The 22,233-nt window shown below is 36.4% G+C and overlaps 1 protein-coding gene across 2 annotated transcripts; it reads left to right on the top strand.

Moving 5' to 3' along the window:
- Positions 1–1,125: 1,125 nt before the first annotated feature.
- LOC141500302 (uncharacterized) lies at positions 1,126–16,541 on the top strand. 2 transcript variants are annotated; one of them, XR_012471905.1, is made up of 6 exons: positions 1,126–1,180; positions 2,807–2,942; positions 3,439–3,534; positions 11,597–11,741; positions 12,069–14,266; positions 14,973–16,541. XR_012471905.1 is itself a non-coding variant. In XM_074203384.1 (5 exons), the coding sequence occupies exons 1-5, from the start codon at positions 1,142–1,144 to the stop codon at positions 13,849–13,851; spliced, it is 2,199 nt and encodes a 732-aa protein (XP_074059485.1). In that variant the 5' UTR covers positions 1,126–1,141; the 3' UTR covers positions 13,852–16,541. The 2 variants fall into 2 exon arrangements, 1 of the variants encoding a protein (XP_074059485.1); XM_074203384.1 differs by having other exon boundaries at positions 12,069–16,541.
- Positions 16,542–22,233: the final 5,692 nt, after the last annotated feature.

The raw sequence follows: 22,233 nt of genomic DNA, 5'->3' as shown, positions 1-22,233 counted from the left end.
AAATCAGCCTTTTTTTTTTAACCAGGAATGGCTCATTATCAAAAATTATTATTACACTTTGACAATACTCTGTCATAGATATCCTATCTGAATATCTTATTAATTGGATAGCCTGTGGCTTCTTATGCAATTATCAATCAATCAAAAAATTTACAAATCACCTACTCTACTAGGCAACTATGCTAAACTTTATAGATAAGAAAGGCTGCACACAACATACTTTTTATTTTAAAAATTAAAACAAAATTCCAGCTCCCAATTCTCCGTTAAATTAAAAGAGCTTCAACCCCGGGATTCTTAACTTTTTTTTTTTTCCCCCATAACCGTCTTGGACCTTTGAACAGTCTGGGGTGAAGGGCGAATGAACCCATCTTAAGAGTCCCATCTTTAAGTGAAAAAATACGTAGGAAAACAATTATGCTGAAATGTAGCTATCACAATTTAAAAAAACAAACCAAGTTCACGGAGCCCAGCTTCATTAAGAGCGCCTGCCGGGAATGTTTAATCAAGTTTGGAGGTAACTAGAAGCCTCTCTCCAGCTGCCTCGCCTTCTCTTTTCAGACATGCGCACAAAGCTCCCCGACTTCCTCCTACATTTCCGGAAATGCCGAGCCGAGGCTCTGCGGGGATCGGAGTTAGGCGGGCCGCGCGGGCGCGGTTGCCAAGGAAACGTTGATTGACGCTCAACTCGGGGAGAAGAGCCTAAGGGCTCCGCTGGGGAGTGGGGCGGAACGGAAGGGCGGAAGCGCTGGCAGGGCCGCCCTCTGACGCCACTTCCGCTTCCTCCGCCTGCGCCCTGATGGCGTGGCCGCTCGGACTTCCTTTCCTGCTGCTTCTTTCCTTCCCGTAGCGGCCTCGGAAGCTGAGGCCGCCCGGGCCCTCGGCCTTCGGTCCGACCCCGCGTCTGCCGCGGCCTCTCCCTGCTGCCCCCGGCTTCGGGGTCTGCGCCGAGCGGCGCCGGCTGCCGGGCCCGCCGCGGGGCGGCGATTCTCCCGGCAGGGCCCGCCCTTGAGTCTCCCTCGTCCGCGGCGAAGGAGGCCGGCGCCGCCGGGCGCCGGGGCCGGGGTCCGCCGGGCGCGGGTGGGCTGATGCTGGTCTCCGGGCCCGGGCCTGCCCCAGCTCGGCCCCCGCAGGAGGCGCCATGGCCCCCGTGCTGCTGCCGCCGGCGCCCGGCTGCAAAGTGAGTCCGCTCGGGGATTGTCGGAGGAAGTTTAAATTCCCAGAGGAATCATTGCAAACTTTTAAGTTCTCTGTGTTCAGGGAAGGAAGGTGACAGCGGGTCCGCATTTGGTCTTCTAGCAATCTCGTCTCCTGGAGTTGACAATAAAGTCAAATAAAGTGCAAAAGGAAAGGCGGAGGAAACAGTTAAGATCAGACTTGACTGGCGAGAAAAACGAATGAAGGCGGTCGGAATTCAGATAATAGTATTTATTTGGATTAAATAGATTATTATTCTCAAGGGGAGGGAGGAGGGAAAAAATGTGGAATTCCAAATATTACCAAAAAATGAGTGTTGGAAATTATCTTTGCGTGTCATGTAGTTGGAATAATAAATTTAAACTTAAAAAATTTATTGTTAAAATTTAGCATTGTGAGAATGTCTATTTCCACAAGCTGCCTTAGAATTAAATTGGGAGGTGCTTTGGGTGAAGTGGAGTGGGTGTTGACATGGATCCATTCCAGTTCTGCTTCTTACTACTTTTTATTTTAGGTTTTTGCAAGGCTCCCTTGCTTCTTAGTACTATGGCTATTTTCAAGTTACTTTTAACATTAGTGGGCCTCAGTATTCTCATTTGTACACTGTGGGAAGTAACACCCCTTAGTACAAACATTGTAGGGATTTTCAAACGAGATAATAATAGCTGTATAAATGTATGCTACTATGTTAAAGGGTCACAAACCATATACAGGATAGAATAGGATGAAATGCTAGAGAATGTTACTAGAAATGCTATTTAATAATGACTGAAGGAGGGCAGCTAGGTGGTGCAGTGGATAGAGCACAGGCCCTGGAGTCAGCAGTACCCGAGTTCAAATCCGGCCTCAGACACTTAATAATTACCTAGATGTGTGGCCTTGGGCAAGCCACTTAACCCCATTGCCTTGTAAAAACTAAATAATAATAATAATAATAATAATAACAATAATGAATGGAGGTTGATTGCTTTGCAGCCTCTCAGTCATATACTTGGAGTATGATGATAGATATTAGTGTTATATCCTTGTTATCACATCAATATTTGAAGAAAGGGCAATAATTTACATGTGTTCACTTAAGGAGATGAACAGGTTTTTTGTGCTATGTGACTTATCCTTTCTTATACTCAGTTTTCTCTATTTCATCTGTATTTAATCAGAATTGTTTTTATGTTCAATTTTTTAAATATTAGAGGGTTTGAATAAGTTGGGTATTGATAATTTTGTTTCCCGAACTGCCTTTTTGTGTGCTTTGTACCCATGGGGTAATAAAATCATCTAAATGATCCATTCCTTAGGTTTTAAATGTTTGATTTCTAACAGGTTTTTTGTGCTATGTGACTTATCCTTTCTTATGCTCAGTTTTCTCTATTTCATCTGAAAATGACTGTAAATTCTTGCATTTGTCTCAGGGTTTTTGTAATAAATAGTACTTTGCTAATTCAGACTGAGGCAATCCAGAGTATAAGCTGTTATATCTGTTTACACATGATGTTATATGTGCACATGTGTATACACATACATACAATACATAACATACATAGAGCTGATTCTCACTATCCATTTGACTTAAAATCACTCCCATTTCCCAATTTGCCATTCCCTGAAGGTCCATAGAGAATCAGTGACATTCAAGGATGTGACAGTGCATTTTACCCAGGAAGAGTGGAGAAAATTGGACCCATCTCAGAAGGAGTTGTACAAGGATGTGATGTTAGAGAATTACAAGAACCTTGTCTTTCTAGGTAAGAACTATCCTTTGTGAATCATATTATTTCCACAGTAGTATCTTTCTTAATACACCTAATTAAATTAGAATTTCCATTGTGGTAAACATTTGAGAATTAGTGTTTACTAATTCTGTTTTGGACATCAGTGGAACAGAAATTGCTCCCTGATCCCAGATGAAAAGCTTTTACTATGTACAACTGGGAACTGGTTAATTGTTTGTATTGCCTCTGAGATTGTGCCTTCCCTTCAGGTAAAAGATTCTCCCCCAGAGTTCCAGTACTAGTACCTAAGGGCAAAAAAGTTTCATCCTCTTAGTAGGGGTGGGTCAAAACTATTTTTCTTTGTGATGACAAGTCTATATATCTCAGGGATATAATGCAGAGATCTTTCAAAGGTTCTCTGTTCCATCTTTTGGTCAACCTTAGCATGTCTCTTTACCTCAGATAATAAGTGAATGGTGATAGAATAACAGACCTCTGTCTTCAATGCATTTCCATTTCTAATGAGCAGGACTTACAGTTTGGAAACCAGATGTGATCTCCCATTTGGAAGAAGGAGAAACACCTTGGATACAGGATCCAGAAGTACTTTGGAACACCTGTCCAAGTGAGTTATTGAAAAACCAGACATAAGAGAGTCATTATAAGTCATGTTTTCACTGTTCTTTTGCTTTGTTTCCAGTGGTCATTCTTTTTTGAATGAAGTGTATTAATTTTAATTTAAAAATAAGAGAAAACGTCCTATTTTTCTTTGTATTCCCTTCTCAGCAATTTAAAATTTATTTATTTATTTAAGGCAATGGGGTTAAAGGTGATTTGCCCAAGATCACATAGCTAGGCAATTATTAATGTTTGAGTTTGCATTTGAACTCAGGTCCTCCTGATTCCAGGACCAATACTTTATCATTGTCCCATCTAGCTGCCCCCTCTCTATTCTCTTTTTATCTTTTTCTCCTCATGTTGTCTAGAATTAATGTTCTGTTATATATGTAATTTTGATTTGAGTCTATATTCTCATTCTACATTCTCTGTATAGTGTTTCCCGGTTTTGTGTTCTTAAGAAATGACAATGATGATGGTGTCATAATAATCCAATTTTAATTATCCACAGTCTTTTCAACCATTCCTCAGGCATGTCACTTCAGGCTGAATTTTTGTTATCAGAAATAAAACCTCTGAATATTTGTGTAGAGAGATTATTCAATAATTTCTGTACCTCATTCATCTGAGTAAATTCAATACCAATATTTTGCAATAATATCTCTAGGATTTACTGTTTCTGTGGGGCAATGAGGTGACATAGAGCACTGGAATTAGAGACAAGAAAATCTGAATTCAGATTTTCTTCAGGCATTTCAACTATGTGATCCTAGGCAAACCTCTTAACCTCTCTGTACCTTAGTTTCCTCATCTGTAAAATTAGGAAATTGAACTTAATAATCAATACATGCTAAATTTCTTATGTTGTGATCTTATAAATAATGTGATTAATGGTTCAAAAGTTATAACTAGTTTTGTTGTTTTTTCCTATCTTGCATTTTAAGAGTATTTAGTTTTATAGCTAAAATATTTTTGCTAGTTTAATGGGTATTGAAGAATTGTTTTTATGTTCAATTTTTTAAATATTAGAGGGTTTGAATAAGTTGGGTATTGATAATTTTGTTTCCAGAACTGCCTTTTTGTGTGCTTTGTACCCATGGGGTAACAAAATTATCTAAATGATCCGTTCCTTAGATTTTAAATGTCTGATTTCTAATAGAAAGATTTTTTTCCCCCATTTCCTTTTTTTTTTTTTGCTTTGTAGGCATCTATAAGTCAGCATGTCTTTAGATGTCCTTATCTTTCCCTCAAAATCCCCATTCTTCCAGACTTCCCTAATAGTGTAGAGTGTACCTCTATCCTCCTATTTATCCATTCTCCCAGAGTCAATGATCTTCTCTTAAATTCACTCTACATAACCAGTCTGTTGCCGTATCTTCACATTTCTATTCCAAAAGCATCTCTCATATAACTCCCTTTCTCTGTGCTCAGGGCTCCTACTCTTACACAGGTTTATATCACCTCTTGCATGGACTTTTTCAATAGACCAATCAGGGTTGGTCTTCTTGTATCAAGGCTCTTCTCACTTCAATTCTTCGACTAAGATGTCAAAATATTCTTCCTAAAGCATAGGTTGCCTGACATTTTATTTTCCTACTGAGTAAACTTAAGTGACTTTCTCTAGGATCAAATATTAAAAAAAAAAATTTTTTTGATTTTTAAAACCCTTCATAAACGGGTATTCAGTCTTCTTAATCTTAAATTCCTTTCCTTTTATCCTGTGTAGTCTGTGATCAGGTACACTGGCTTTGCTGTTTCTCAAACAAAACATTGTTTCCTCAATGACAAGGGTACTTTCATTGACTGTTGGCAATGCCTTGAATTCTCTCCCTCATCTCTATTGCCTGACTTCCCTAGCTTTTCATGACTCAACTCAAATCCCACCTTTTGCTAGAGGTTTTCTGTTTCCTCCTCATCCCATTCCATCGCTAGTTCCTTTTCTCTGCAATTACCTTTTGATTTATACTGTTTGTTTCTAGCACATATATTTTGGCATGTGAGTCCTAAAGGACAGGGACTGTGTTTCAATCCATCTAAAAAATATGAAATTAATTGTAGTGTTCCACACCTGTGGGGCCTCCCACCTTTGTAAAGAAGAGGTTAACATCTTTCTTATAGCTTCTTTAGGGTTAAGCTTACATAATTTTGTTATTGTTGTTCAATCATTCTTCAGTCATGTCTGACTGACCTGACCCTATTTATGGTTTTTCTTGTCAGAGATATTGGAGTAGTTTGCCATTTCCTTCTGCAGCTCATTTGACAGATGAGGAAATAGAGGTAGTAAGTGTCTGTGACCATATTTGAACTTGGGAGGATAAGTCTTTCTGACTCCAGGCCTGGCACTTTATCTACTTCTTCACCTGATTTCATAGCATTTATTTAAATCTTGATGTCTTTTACATCATCAAAATTCTCTTCCCCCATAATAAAAATTTCCTAAAGACCAAAAAAAGATATTAAAAAGTTAGTCAAAACTAACCAGTCTAACTGGTCTGAAGATATTTTAAAATATCTCACAGTTACAAACCTTTCATCTCTTCAGAGATATTGAGTGGAATGTCTCTTCAGTATCTTTTGGAGCCATGCTTGTTTTTTATAAATTTGCACCATTTGCTTTCCCCCCCCCCCCATTCTTGTAGTTATTTTGTACATCGTTTTCTTGTCTTTACTTTATTCTTCATTAGTTCCTATAGATCTTTCCATGCTTCTCTGCATTCATCATGTTCATCATTTCTTACATCCCAGTAATATTTCGTTACATTCGTGTATTGCAGTTTGTTTAACCATTCCTTGATCAGTGGACATCTTTGTCAAATTCCTAACAATTACAGAAATACTGGTATAAATATTTTGGTGCATTTGGAGACTTTCTTTGGTTTGGATAGTTTAGCTTTTCAAAATGGTTGTACTAGTTCATAGTTCCATTAGCAAAGCAGATTGCGCGCCTGTTCTCCAAACTCTTTCAACACATTATTCCCTTCTTTTGTCATTTTTACCAGTTTTCAGTCTGAAACCTCAGCATTGTTTTGTTTTGTATATTTTTCCTTTTTAGTTATTTGGAGCATTCCTTCATACAGTTAATAGTTTGTGAATGAATAAAGCATTTATTAAGTGCTTAATATGTGCAAAGTCTCATAGCACTCACATTTCAATGGAGGAGACAACATCTAGGAAAGTTTCCACCAACAAGTTAGATGGAAAAGTTCTGTGGTCCTTGGGGTTGTTTATTTAAAAAGTCAATAATCTCCTTGGGGCATATGCCTATGGTGAATTCTGTTGATCAAAGGGCATAAAGCAATTATTTGAATAATTTCAAGGTCTTTCCAACATGGTGGTATGAATTCATGGGTCTACTAACAGTACATGAATGTGTTTGTTTTTCTGCAACTCCAACATTGACTTTGTTATTTTTACTAGTTTGTTGAGAGTGAGACATTAGTGTTTTTTTGATTTTCATTTCTCTTAGTTGTTAGTAGTTCTTGGTTTGTTGAATTCTTTGTTCCTGTCATTCTTTTAGGGACTTGTTTTTTGTTTGGGGTGTGTGTGTGTGTGTGTGTGTGTGTGTGTGTGTGTGTGTGTGTGTAGACTTACATACTTATATTCATATATTTTGGATCAGACTCTTCCTACTAGTAGAAAACACCATTCTATAGTCCTCCCTAGACTACATTGCCTTTTCCTTCCCTTTGTTAGAGAAAAAATAATTCTATTACATTTCTTATAAAGGCTCATTTGTAATTAAAGACATTCCCACACTAATTACATTCAAAACTTCCTGCCATTGTGAATTCTGATTGAAATTTGAGTTGTGACTCTCCCATAATCCTTAAGTTTTAAAGGCACTTTTCCAGTAGAAATCATTTTTAAGATTAACTACTTTACTCAGATATCTCTCCTGCTTTTCCTTCTTGTATCTCTCTCTAGATTTTATATTCCCTGGTATTTTCTAAATTGGAGTATATTACATGTACAACATAATGTGTTTATTTCATTACACATAAGGTTTTTCCTCTTGTATTTAAGATTTGATTTAAAAGTAAGGACTTCCCACGTTCAGTGTATCATAATAATAATAATAATGATGATGATGATGATGATGATGATGATGATGATGATGATGATGATAATAATAATAATAAATAGTGCTTACTATGCTCCAAACACTGTGCTAAGAACTTTACAGATATCTTATTTGATCCTCACAACAATCTTGTGAAGTAGGTACTGTAATTATCCCCATTTTATAGTTGCAGAAACTGAGACAAATAGGAGTTAAATGACTTGCCCCGGATCATAGTGCTAGTAAATGTCTAAGGTCAAATTTGGATTCAGTGCATGTATGAAGATTTTCTTCTGTATGAATCATTTTGATGATTGGACTCGTATTTTACATCACAGTCACCCTCCATAATCCCTATATCACAGGAAGAAGTGGCCATTCCTCCTTGCCAAGTCAAACCCCTCTATATGTACAAATAATCCTATTCCATCCCATTTTTTCAACATGATTGCTTGCTCTTTGATCCCCATTCTCTCACTTTTCTTTTCCCTCTTCCTGCTTCTTCTCAACAGCCTAATACATTTTCCCAAGACATTCTGACTTCTGACTTCATCACTGAACAGCAGCCACTCTCCAGAGTTAGTAAAGTTCTTTGAATTACCAAAAGTTATAACCTTTTCTCAAACCTCATTCTTCATCTTTTGAACCTTGTGATCATTTTTTTCTCTTAATATTCTCAAGTTTTTCACAACTGTACTCTCCTAATTCTCAACCTACTACATCTGATACTCTTTTCTTCATTTCCTATGCACTTTAAGAGTGGGTGATCCTAGTGCTCTCTCCAAAGCACTTTTCTCCCTCTGCTCTTTTATTTAGTGATTTCTTTAGCTCCCATGGATTGAATTATCTCTAAGCTAATGATTCTCAGATGCTGCTATCCAGCCTTATTCTTGGACATTTTGAACTGGATGCCACAGAGATCTTAAAACTCATTAAGCTAGTAGCTGTCTTTATTTTTCCTTCTAATCCCTTCCCTTTTTTATACTTTCCAATTACTGTGCAGAAAACCACCATTCTCTCACTCACTTAAATTCATGATCTAGGTTTTTCTCAACTACTCATTCTCTAACACTCTTCATATATAAGTAGTTAAATCCTACCTTTTCTAGGCCATCAACCCATCACACCCAAACTATTGAAGTAGTATTCTGGTCAGTCTCCTTAACTCCAGCATCTCCTGACTCCAGTCTCTCTTCTACTCTGCTGTTAAATTGATCTTAAAACACAGGTCTGACCATATCATTCCTGCTATTCAGTAAACTCCAGTGGTTCTAGTAACTTCTTGGAGAAAATATAAAATTCTCTGGCATTTAATCTGTCCTCTTGTTTTTTTTTCTAATTTTTATTTAATTTTAGGCAGTCGGGTTAAGTGACTTGCCCAAGGTCACACGGCCAATTATTAACCTTTTGAGGCCAGATTTGAACTGAGGTCCTCCTGATTGCAGGGTCAGTGCTCCATCCACTGCACCACTTAGCTGGCCCTAATGTGTCCTCTTTTAACACTTTTTGTCTTCTTACAGTTTATTCTTCTTCACATATTTTGGGAATCCAGTGACACTGGTTGTCTTCCTCTTTCAACCACAAAATACTCCATCTCATTTGATGTCCCCTATGCTTGAAGTTCTTTCCCTATTCATCTCTCTCTCTTGGAATCCCAACTAAAATTACACTTCCTATCTACCTTTCCTGATTTGCCTTAATGCTGATGCCTTTCCTTTGAGATTATTTCCAGTTTATCCCACATATATTTTGATGGATTTAATTGTTTGTATTTTGTCTTCTTAGGCAGTTAGATGCTGCAATAGATAGAATGCTGGGCTGATAAGGGAGACCTAAAGTAAAATTCTTTCTCTGCACTTAACCTTTATTTGACTCAGTTTTAGCTTCTTGAAATCTTTATTGTTTTAGCTCTTTTTTCTTATATTCCCCATTATGCCCTTTCTGAGTCCTTCCTTTTTTAATGATGTACAAATTTCTCTCTCTTACTGAAAAAGTGAGGGAATTTACATTTCATTTTTCTTGATTTCTGTCCATAGTCCCTTCTGGTGCAGGGACAGTGCTAGACCCAGCTAGATTTCTGTCCCCTTTTCTTCAGGCTCAGTCCAGCCACTTAGGCTAGTCCCCAGCCCTAGTTATCCTCTGGAACTTTGCTCTCGCTACTGTGCCTGAGCCAGATCAACTCTGTTCCCTTTGTAGGTGTTATGGTAGGTTACTGCAGAGTGCTATCCCAGACTGAAAGCTGTCTGATTCACCCCACTCATTCAGTCCAACTTAAGAGGTAAAAGAGGGAAATTGTCCTTCTCTACCTCCACTTTTATCAGTTATCAAAATCATTTGACACTTAAAAATTACAAAAGTATTTCATTAGAGTGGAGTAGTTAAAAGATTGATTTGAAATAATCCTTCTCAACAATATGGTTTTTGTAAACCTGTGAACAAAAGTTACTTTAGGATGAACTGACAGTTTGACAAGAATTACTGGGAAAAATCCTGAAGTTGGTCTGAATTGGGTTTAGACTAGCACGTCATTCAGCATTTCAATGAATTCAAAATGGATATATAAACTTTTATTTTTTGTTTTAAAAATTTGATTTATTTAAGCATTCTTTTTTAAAATTTTGAGTTCAACATTCTCCTTCCATTTCACTCCTTCCCTACCCATTAAGAAGGAAAGCAAAATGATATAAATTATACATGTGAAATCTTGCAACACATTTCCATGTTAGCCATGTTTTCCTCCCTTCCCCCCAAAAAGCAAAAGAAATTAAGTGAAAAAACAATTCAATTAAGCACTCAAAGTTCATCAGTTCTCTCTCAGGTCAATAGCATTTCCTGATAAGTCCTTTGAAATTTTCTTAGATCATTATATTGATTGGAATAGCTGTGACTTTCACAATTGATCCATTATTATAAAATCATATACTGTAACTTTTTTAGCTATTCTCTAATTGGGGGACTTCTCAGTTTCTAATGCTTATTTACCACAAAAAGAACTGCTATAAATATTTTTGCGCATATAAGTCCTTTTTCCTTTTTCTTTTATCTCTTTGGGATACAGACCAAGTAGTGCTGTTCTGGATCAAAGGGTATGCAGTTTTATATCTCTTTGGGCATAGTTCAAATTGTTCTTCAGAAAAGACAGATCAATTCACAATTTCTCCACAGCAGTATTTGTGTCCCTATTTTTTCTACATCCCCTTCAGCAATAAATGTTAACTTTAGAGATCATGTCAAATGAAAAAGAACAGTAGTATCTTTCATGGTATTGGTTCAGGGTGAATTTTAGGCAAAGAATGGTGATCCCAAAATTATAAAATAAATCATTACAGTTACATGAAACTAAATTTTATGCTAACAAATGAAAAGATGAGAAGGGGTGCTATCATTTGAGGAAAATATATCCTTATATTTAATAACTGATAGTAGTTTACTACCAAATATACATAGGGAAAGAATATAAATGTTTAACACCAAAACCTTTTTCTCAAAGGACAAATGGTTCAAAGAAATGAAAAAAACATCTTTTAAGATCTTTTATGGTCCTTAAAGAATTACAGACCATTAAGAACTATGTGTAATATTTCTTTAAATTTCTATTAAGATGAGAAAGGCAAATCAAAAATACTGATGCCCAGAAAATTGAGAAAGAATAGAAGGCATATTGAGGGAAATTGAGCAAGTCATCTTTAGCCATCCCAAAGCAAAACACAACCCAAGAAGTATTCTGCTTCTGATCATTTTAGAAGCCAGTGCTCTTTAAGTTTCCATTAAGTTCCAGTACAGAAAGAAAAGGACTCCACTAAATTTCTTTTTACAAATATAAATGATTCTTATTTACAATTCTGAGAAAAAGTAGAGAATGAAAACTGAAGATAAATAACCCTGACAAATACTGATACAAAAATGTGGTATTAGCAAAAAACCTATAGCAATATAGGAAAAAAATAAATGTTGATCATTTTTTCTTTTCAGTTTAGCAGGAAATGTTTGCTTTTGTTTTTTCTTTCAGATTGGGAGACTGGACCTGAAACTAGTCAGTTAACAGAGAAAAGACTCAGAAGGAATGGTTCCTATGTCTTTAAGTTGGGAGAAGCATTGAAATATTATGTCACTTTGGAGAAGCAGGAGCAGAACCATGAAGAGAAACATTCTAGGTAAGTTAAAAAAAAAATCATCTAAAGACAAAGTCCTAGTAAATGTAAGAGTTTTCAGGCTTTTAAATTCAGTCCACTTTTCTTAGCTGATATCTATATAAGAAATTCTCCATGAATGTGCTCTATGTACATATGTAGAATTTCAGACATTATTCAGTCTGAAACAATATTTAATAGATCCTTATCAAAGAATTAATTTTCTAAATATAATGATGTGAAAATTCATTCAGCTTATTATTCAGATATTTTCAGTAGCTTGGAAATTACATGAATGTAATCATATAGGTAAGCCTGCAACCACAATTCATCCATTATTTCTTATCACAGAATTCCTATTGGAGAAAATTTCCCTAAAAGTCATGAATATACCAAGGCCTTCTGGAACACACACATGGTTGATCATCAAACAATTCACAGTAGAGAGAAACCTTATGAATGTAACTATTGTGGAAAGGCCTTTCGCTCAAGCTCATACCTTATTCAACATCAGAGAACCCATACTGGGGAGAAACCTTATGAATGCAGTGATTGTGGAAAAACCTTCCGTTGGAGTTCCCAGTTTACTCAGCATCAGAGACTGCATAGTGGAGTGAAACTTTATAAATGTAATGATTGTGGGAAGGTATTCCCGAATAGGACATACCTTACTGAACATCAGAGAATTCATACTGGAGAGAAACCTTTTGAATGTAATGATTGTGGGAGGACTTTCCGATGGAGCTCACAGTTTACTCAACATCAGAGATTGCATACTGGGGTGAAACTTTTTAAATGTAATGATTGTGGGAAGGTATTCCCCAATAAAACATACCTTAGTGAACACCAGAGAATTCACACTGGAGAGAAACCTTATGAATGTAATGACTGTGGGAAGACCTTCCGATGGAGTTCACAGTTAACTCTTCATCAGAGAACTCATACTGGAGAGAAACCTTATAAATGTAACAATTGTGAAAGGGCCTTCCGAAGCAAATTACACCTCACACGACATCAGAGACTTCATACTGGAGAGAAACCTTATGAGTGTCATGAATGTGGTGAGTCTTTTCGATGGAGCTCACAGTTGACTGTACATCGGAAAATACATACTGGGGATGCTCCTTACAAATGTGATGATTGTGGGAAAGTCTTCTGCTGGAGCTCACAGTTTATTGAACATCAACGAATTCATACTGGAGAAAAACCCTACAAGTGTAATGATTGTGGAAAGGCCTTTGGCTGGCTCTCACAGTTTACTAGACATCTAAGAATACACACAGGAGAGAAAACCTATAAATGTTATGAATGCGGAAAGACCTTCCTTGACAGCACATATCTTACTGAACATCAGAGAATTCATACTGGAGAGAAACCTTATGAATGTAATGATTGTGGAAAGGTCTTCCACTGGAGTTCCTACCTTACTCAACATCAGAAGACTCATACTGGAGAAAAGCCTTATAAATGTAATGAATGTGGAAAGAACTTTTGCTGGAGGTCACAGTTTACTCAACATCAGAGACAGCATACTGGATTAAAGTTATATAAGTGTAATGATTGTGGGAAATCCTTCCTTAATAAGACATACCTTACTCAACATAGGAGGACTCACACCAGAGAGAAGCCTTATAAATGTAATGAGTGTGGAAAGAATTTCCGCTGGAGCTCACAGTTTACTCAACATCAGAGACTGCATACTGGAGTTAAACTGTATCCATGTAATGATTGTGGGAAGTCATTCCTTAGTAACACATACCTTACTCAACATAAGAGGACTCATACAAGAGAGAAGCCTTATAAATGTAATGATTGTGGGAGGACCTTCCGTTGGAGTTCACAGTTTACTCAGCATCAGAGATTGCATACTGGAATAAAACTTTTTAAATGTGATGATTGTGGAAAAGTATTCCCCAATAAGACATACCTTAGTGAACATCAGAGAATTCATACTGGAGAGAAACCTTTTGAATGTAATGTTTGTGGAAGGGCCTTCCGATGGAGTTCACAGTTGACTATTCATCAGAGAACTCATACTGGAGAGAAGCCTTATAAATGTAACAGTTGTGAGAAAGCTTTCCGTTGCAAATTAAATCTTAATCGACATCAGAGAATTCATGTTGGAAAAAAATAGTGTAACCCTTGTCAGTGGCCTTTGGTTTAGCTCTTTCCACTTCTATATCTGCAAATTCATATAGGAGGAAAAATACCTATGTATGTTACAAATGCAGAAAGACGTTCCTCAGCAGCACATATATTACTGAAATATTAGAAAATTCATACCAGAGAGAAGTCTTCTGAATGTAATGATTGTGGGAAAAGCCTTCCATATCAACTCACATCTTACTGGACATAAGAGACTTCAAACTGGAAAGAAATTATGAAAGTGGAAACATTTTCCATTGAAGCTCAGAATTTACACAGTATCAGAGATTACAAATTATTATGAAAATTGTACTTGTGAGAATTCTTTCCCAAGTGACAACTGAACAGCAGAGAATATACATTGCAAAGAAACGTTACAAATGTTGAAAGGCCTTTCATGAAAAGTGAGTTCTTACCAGTTAACTCATACTGGATGGATACCCTATAAATATAATGAATATGGAAAGATCTTTTGAGAGCAGAACTCTTAGTCAATGTTATAGTGCTCATATTGAAAAAAAACTTATGGAGAGAGGAATTTGTGAATGTAATTGAGAGCTCTTTCAGCTAGTTGAGCTGAGTCTAGAAGGAAATCAGAAATTGAATGAGTAGAATTAATTGTAGAGGGCAATTCAGGTATGGGAGTCAGAGAGTTCAAACACAGAATTGTAACTTGGATCAATATTCAGAATCTCCTAAACTGCACTCTTCCTACCTCTCCCTCCCAGTCCACCCCCTGTTCTTTTCCATTTAAATTGGAATATTTAGGAAATATCCTGAAAAGCAAGGAAAGTATCCCTAAGACTTAGACTAAAGCTCAGTCTGCTCAACCTTAACTATTGATGCAACTTCTGCAAGCTATGTTAAGATAGCTTCCCAGTCACCTAAGAACATAAAAAAAATTGGATTTCTAATTCTTGGGAATTTAGTACATTCTCCCTTCTAATCATATTTATTTGCTTATGTAGATGAACAGTGGCCTCTCTACCCAAGTTAAATGTTGCACCTTTATTGAGTATCTTTTTTTTTTTTTGCTCTGGTTAAGTAAATCTTTTAATTGTTGAATGAGTGTATGTATCTCATCCCATTACAATATTTGATTCAAACTAGTGGACCAGCTGGAGACATCTGTGATCCATAGCATTCAATATATCAGGATCAAAGTACATGAGGAGTAATGTGTAAGTATACCAGAGAGGTAAGAAGGGCCCTAAATGTAAAGAACTTTCAGGGATAGAAATGGGTATGTATTCTAGAGGTATTAGGGAGGCACTGGAGTTAATTATGTAAAAGTAATATAATCAGACCTATGAACTAAGAAAATTGCTGCATATATGTAGAGGATGCATTTGAACAGAAAGAAGCTTAAGGCAAAGAAACAAAGCCATTTCAATAGTCTTAAGTGAGAAGTATCATGAGGACCTGAATTAGTATGGGTGAAGAAATTGCAAAATATGTCCATCTTTGTAGAGAGACAATTGGTAAGCTTTGATAGCTGATTAGAAGTTAGGAGTGAAAATGAATATTTCAGGATTACATAGGGTTGGGGACCAGAATCATTGGAATAAAGAGTGTCTTGTAAAGTAATAGGGACATTCTAATGAACTGTGGGTTAAGGGAGGCAAAAAGGTAATGAATTCTATCATCTACATGAGAAATCTATGAAGAAATCCAGTTAAAATGCCTACTAGAGAGTATGAATGATAGAACTGAAGCTCAGGAGAAAACTTTTGGAATCTGGAAGTTTTCTGCTTTAAGATAAGACCTTTGGGATATGATGAGATAGCTCAAGTAAAATAGAGAAAAGAAGACCTCAGTATAAAACCTTCTGTTGTATCCACTCTTAGGGGACTTGTCCCAGATGAAGATTGTGCAAAGAAGAGTGGTTAGCCAAGTAAGGGAAAAACCAGGGGAGAACAGTATTAAGTAAACCTTTAAAGTCAAGTATGGTAAACAATTTTAAATATTGCAATCTTTAACATTGTTTACCACACTTTTTGCAAATAGGTCATTGTTGGGTTATTGTACTCAGCAAGTTCAGATATGAGTTGAACTAGATGCAGCTGAACTTCCTTTGAATGCTAGAATCGTATAATTTAAATGAGTACTTTAACCATTGTAAGATATTCATCATCAGTGATTAAACTACAAAGTAAAATTTCTTTTATATAAGTCATTAACATTTTAAAAAGTAAAACCTCAGAAATTTACAGCATGGAGCAATTTTTCTTTTTATTCTACATCCGTTTTTAGGATTCTGAATCTGTGCTACCTTTAGCTTTTTATCCTAATTCTTGACCCCATTGATTGCCTGTTTGCAGTGTCAATCCAGTCGAGGTATTCCAGAAGTCTTGGTATAGTTTTAACCTTATAATTTCATTAAGACTTTTGGGACCACCCCACATACACCCACCTAGTCATATCCATATCTCTCTCTTTCACTCTTTTATGAATGTCATTCAGGAGAGCATCTAAAGAACTTCACTACCTATTGGGAATGATATATCTTATAAATAACACTAATTACTATATTTCAAAGAAGGTTGCATTCAATCTGTGTACAGTTCTGCTAATCACAGTTTGTATCACTTTGGTATTGTAGGTCATTTCATATTGCTTTTTGTTTTATATTTTCTAATAGCACAATTATTTTACATTAATATACTTTATTCAATCATCCTTTCAGTGTGTTTGTATGTTTTAATGGGTGTGTTTTATTGACATTTTTGTTTTAAGTTATTTTGGAATAGAGAGACTTTCATTTTTATTGTAAATTTAGTATGAAGTCCTTTGATGGAATTGCTAGGATGAAATAGTAATAGGTGATTTTGCCCATTGAATATTACTGCATTTTTAAATATTCAAGTTTACTAATTCATTAATTATTTAATGAAGGGTCTATTTTCCTCATAGTTCCTATATTAGGATTTTCTTCAAAGCTTAAAAGCTTTGTATTCATTATCTAAATTAAGTGTATAATCTGATGAGTCTAGGTACTGTCCTTAAAAAGAAAAAATGCCCATCAATTGGGGAATGATTGAATACATTATACTAGAAGAATGTAATGGAAATGTTTGTTCTTTGTTCTCAAAGAAGACCATGACATCAGAGGAGATGATGCCATAATAAGCTTATGAATTGAATTTGAGTGAAAGGGAGCTAGGTTAGGTCACCAGTCTCACTTTCTCCTTCAGAGTCATCTGGGTCCAAGGGGCAGATATGAATGAGGATTATTGGAGATGACCCTGGATGTGAGGCAGTCAGAGTTAAGTGACTTAAGATCATGTAGCTAGTTAATTGTCAAGCATCTGAGACTGGATTTGAATTCCTGTCCTCCTGATTCCAAGGCCAGTGCTCTATTCACTGTGCCACTAGCAGCCCCTATTGTATAAGAAATCAAAAGAAAGGGAGGGATGGTTTTAAATAACCTGAAGAGGCTTGCATGAGTTGATGTGAGCAATAACATTGCAGAGGCTTAACTCTAAACAATGCAGTGGCCAACAAAAATTATAGATGAAGAAGAATGCTATCAACTTCTTGATGAAGTAATATACTCAAGTTGCAGAATACATTGGAATTGAGATATGTTTTTAGATTAACCCACTGTGGGAATTTACTTTGTTTAATTGCCACATATATTAGAAAAAGAGGAGAAATTATCCCCTCCTATTTGGCCATATTTCTTTAAAAATAGGACAAAGAATTTTTGATTGCTTTTCTTTCTCTAAATGTTTTCTTTGAAAGTGTGATATAGATACATGGAACAGAGAGCTAGAAGGAAATACAGTCAAGTTCTTTTTCTCCCTGCCTGCAAAACTCCCTTCAAAATAGATCTAGAAAAGGGCAGGGAGAGGCTTTGTGCAAGGTAAAACTTGGTCCCCAACCCAGACCAAGACATTGAACTGGCTCTGAACAAGCATGAGTTTGCTTGTTCAGGCTTCAGGAACAAGTGCCACTTAGCAGTTTTGTTGCCTACTACCTGGTTCTAAGTCACAGATCTGAGGTAATCTGAAGAGGACATCTTTGGCCAAGGATGTGAGAACAGCCCTTTGCTATGTAGTAAGGGGAGCAAGTTCAGAAACAAAGCAGGAGAGTGGCCAAGATCTCAGGAACACAGTGGAGTCCCAGTTCCAGCTTCTGGCCCCATCTGAATTCTACAGGGGATAACTAGGATCTAAAGGGAGCCTCCAGTTTTTTCACTCTGATGTAGCAGGTCTTATCATCTGACCAATAGTGACTGTGTCAAGCAAACTCATGCTCGTTCAGAGCCAGTTCAAGAACTTGGACAGTTAAGACCAGGAGGGCAACGATCATACTTTGCTCTGGATAAGACCACTTCAGAATTACTAGGAGCTTACAAATCTCCAACCTCCTTCCCTAAACATATTTAATACCCCCCAAAAGTACAATAGAACTAGCCCACTTCCCTTCAGGAATGCTACAAAGCCTAGACCAAGTCTGAGGTTGGAAAGTGGGCTAGAATAAACACACAAAGAATATCATCATGGAAAAGCTATTTAATGACAGATACATACTTAAGAGAAAACTAGTAAAAAATCTTAAAACATCTACAAGTAAAACCTCAAAGACTACAGCTTAGGCACAAATTAAAATAGAATTCCTGATCATATGAAGCAAGAGTTTTACAAGGTTTTAAGAAATGAAATGGGGGTAGCTAGGTGACACAGTGGATAGAGCATGGGCCCTGGAGTCAGGTGGACCTAAGTTCAAAACTGGCCTCAGAAGCTTAAATACTTGCTCAACTGTGTGATCCTGGGCAAGTCATTTAATCCCATTGCCTTACAACCCACCCCCACCCCCACCCACCCCCTGCCGCCAAAATGAAAGCTCCAGGAAAAAAAATGGTGAAATAAGTGCTATAGGAAAAAAAGGAACAGGTGTCACTAAGCAGTTTTGTTGCCCACTATTCAGTTCCAAGTCACAGATAGAAGCTTGGCACAAGGTTAAAAAACTTTGTTCAATAAACAAACTCATTGAAAGGGATCAACAATTTCATAAGATAATCAGAAATATTCAGAAGTCAAAGACTGAAAATATAAGAATAAAATGCAGCATCACGTAACAAAATCAACTCTCCTGAACAACAAATTGAAAGAAAAGTTTAGGATCATTGAACTATCTGAATCCCTTAAAATTATCTTAATAATTTAAAAAAATAATCTTAAAATTATCCACAGCTCTTAGAAACCTCAAAATAAAAATTCCCAGTAACATCCATAGCCAAAATGCAGCACCTTTAAAAGATTGAAGAAAAAAAAGACAATTCAAATACAATGAGAAGAACTATAGCCAATTTAGTCCCCTATAATGGTGGAGAAAACTTGGAACATAATATTCTAGAAAACAATATGAGCTTACAGCCAAGAAAAATGTGTCCATCAAAACAAAGTATAATTCATAAGAAACCATAATGAAATAAGGATTTTCACATATTCCTTATGAAAATACTAGAGCTTTAGAGAAACTTTAAATTCAAATACAGGTCTGAAGAAAAGCAAAAAGGTAAATGAGAGTAAACAAAAATGAATTGTGTGTTCCCTCTGGCACTATTATCCATAGAGGTCTTAAAGAGAGTCATTAGAGATAAGGCCTGGGAGCTTGTTTGTGTCTTAATGATCTTAGAGCAATGGAAAGAACAGAAGAGGAATATACTGGGAAGAGTTAAGGAAGCTTGTCAAAAATAATCTCACAAATGGTAGGAGTAACCATATATTAAGATGAAGAATGGCATAGGATGAAGTGGGATGTTGACCCTTGAATCTTCACTCTCATCTGAACTGATCAAAGGAGGGGAAAATATACATACAGATTTAAATGCCAAAATCCATTCCATTTCATAGGGGGAAAAGTGGGAAAAAAAAGGAGAATTAGGGAGAAAGGTAGATTCAGAGAGATTAGGTAGGACTAAGCAAAACAAAGAATGCACAAAACTAGTTTGTTTTTTTTTTAATTTAAGGCAATGGGGTTAAGTGACTTGGCCCAAGATGTCACAGCTAGGCAATTATTAAATGTCTGAAGTCAGATTTGAACTCAGGTTCTCCTGACTCCAGGGCTGGTACTCTATCCACTGTGCCACCTAGCTGCCCCAAAAGTATTTCTAATAATTTCTAATTTTTCAGTGGGAATCAGAGTTAATTCATAAATGAACATGTTGAATATAAATGTAATGCAATTCTATAAGTGTTATGAGAAATGATGAGACTCCTGGGAAGACATGAATTCATGCAGTAAACTAAGCAGAATAGGTAAACCATTTATATAATAACAGCAATGTGGCAAAAACAACTTTGAAAAAAATTAGGTACTCTTTATCAGCATAATGATTAACCACAACTCCAGAGAACTAATGAAACATTTTATCCCTTCCGTTAGAAAAGTGTGCTAAGTGCAGAATGAGACATGTTTTGTTGGACATGGCCAATGCAGAAATGTTTTCTTTGACTACACTTGTTTGTAACAAGGGTTTTGTTTTTCTTTCACTCTCACTTGCAAGGGGCATGGGGTGGGGGGTTAGAATGGGTGGGAGAGAATGGATGTTTGCTAATTGAAAAAAATGAAATCATTTTTTAAAAATGTAACACACTCAATAAACCAAATCTTTGTGCTGATAAAAAAATATGTGGTACCTTGGACTCATGCCTGTTGGTGGAGGTGTCTCTCCTGATGTTTCTTAAAGTTAGAAAAGATCAGAGGTCAGCACCATCACCTTTAAAGTCACTCAGAATGATAGTGGATTAAGCAGTCTATTGAGCACATTTATTGGACTCATCTTTGGTATCCTTGTTGAAAAAGGTTTTAATTTTGATGCCATTTTAGGTTCGCTTTTTAAAATGAATAGTAAATATTAGAAATTTTTAAACCATAATTTAGGGTATGTAACTATTAAGTTATTGCTTTGGTTTTAAAACTAATTTATCCACAAAATCAGGTTCAATCCACTGTTCAAAATATCAGTCTATCAGTCTATAGCTATCTTAGACTTTTTCTGTCACTGTTTGATATATTAGAAAAGAGTTACTATGTGATCTAGTGGCTCTTAAGGTCCTTGTGCCCATCTTCTTGCCTTTGTATTAGCTGAAATGCTATTTTTCCATCCATCTCTTGCTTTCCTTCAAATCTCAACTAAATCCTTTCCACATGAATCTTCCTGATTTGGTCCCCATTAATATAATTGACTTCCCTACCAAGATTATCTCTAATTTATCCTTCATATATCTATATCTATATAAGTATAAATCATTTTTCAAACATGTCTCACCATTAGACTGAGTTTCTTGAGAGCAAGGGACAAGTTTTTGCTCCTCTTTGTATCCCCAAGTGGCTGCCATGTGGTATTACAGTGCCTGATAAGAGACAGTCATTTAATAAATGCTTACTGACTTCATAATTGTTTCATTCTCTTTACTTTGAAAGAGAATTATGTAAGAATGTAACTATTTTATTCAAAAAGACTTATCCTTTTAAGGACATTGGAAATAGACAAAAAGATGTTCATTGTTCCACTTGCCTCCCCTCTACTAGAATTGCTTTTCAGTATAGTTTCTGCATACACCAGCAGGTGGTACTTTTGACTTGAGCTCCCATGGCTAGTTCTCTTGGCTTCAACTTAAACTATGGAAAACCAGCTAGTACAGTTTCCCCTTTTTGTCTTATGAAAGTTAAATTTGTTGTCTAGGGTTTGAAAATAAAAGGAATATTGTCATAGAATTTAATTGTTTTCTAACTTAGAGTTGCTTTTATCCTATCGTTAGTCTTTCTCCATTTAGCTAAAGAAAATTCACATAGTTTATAGATTAGATTATGGTAACTGAGGGAAATAAAAAAAATGAGAAAAATCTCTCCCTTCCTCCCAGGCTCATCAGAGTGACTATTTAGGAAAGAGCTTTCCAGCTAGCCTTTCTTCTTGACCATCACATAGAAACAGATGTGTTAAGGAGCTTGCTCTTGCTTCCAGGACTTAAGTAGGCAGGTCAGAGCATAGAAGTCCAGGAGCCATCATAGATCTCAATAGGACAGGTATATTTTCTTTTCCCACAGTGCATTGCTGTGCATGGCCAATGACTTCTCACAATAGGCTTAACAAGTTTTCTATCAATGTCTGAGGACCTGGCACCTAGAAAGTTGTTAACTAAAAGCCACAAATACTTTGATGGGAATGCAGTAGGGTTAACTCACTCTGATTGGAGGCTGGGTGACCACTTGTCAGGTATGATAGAGTAGAGATTCCTGAGTGTATCAGGTCTCTTTCAGCAGATTCTTTTACCAATTCAGAGCACTTCAACCCAAACTATTTACATTTTCTGCCTTTGTCTGGCATCTAAAATCTTTGGGAAATTGATGGGAAAATAAC

The sequence above is a fragment of the Macrotis lagotis genome, chromosome 1 (assembly GCF_037893015.1).
Source record: "Macrotis lagotis isolate mMagLag1 chromosome 1, bilby.v1.9.chrom.fasta, whole genome shotgun sequence".
NCBI classification, from domain to species: Eukaryota; Metazoa; Chordata; class Mammalia; order Peramelemorphia; family Peramelidae; genus Macrotis; species Macrotis lagotis.
Note: the sequence above shows the minus strand (reverse complement) of the source record. Positions and strands in the feature narration are given on the sequence as shown.

What these genes read in the sequence shown, in the direction of transcription:
- LOC141500302 (XM_074203384.1), top strand. Translation starts at nt 1,142, where the DNA reads ATGGCCCCCGTGCTGCTGCCGCCGGCGCCCGGCTGCAAA. An exon ending in ACTTTGGAACACCTGTCCAA is followed by an intron (nt 3,535 to 11,596) that starts GTGAGTTATTGA and finishes TTTTTCTTTCAG; the next exon opens with ATTGGGAGACTGGACCTGAA. An exon ending in CATGAAGAGAAACATTCTAG is followed by an intron (nt 11,742 to 12,068) that starts GTAAGTTAAAAA and finishes TTCTTATCACAG; the next exon opens with AATTCCTATTGGAGAAAATT.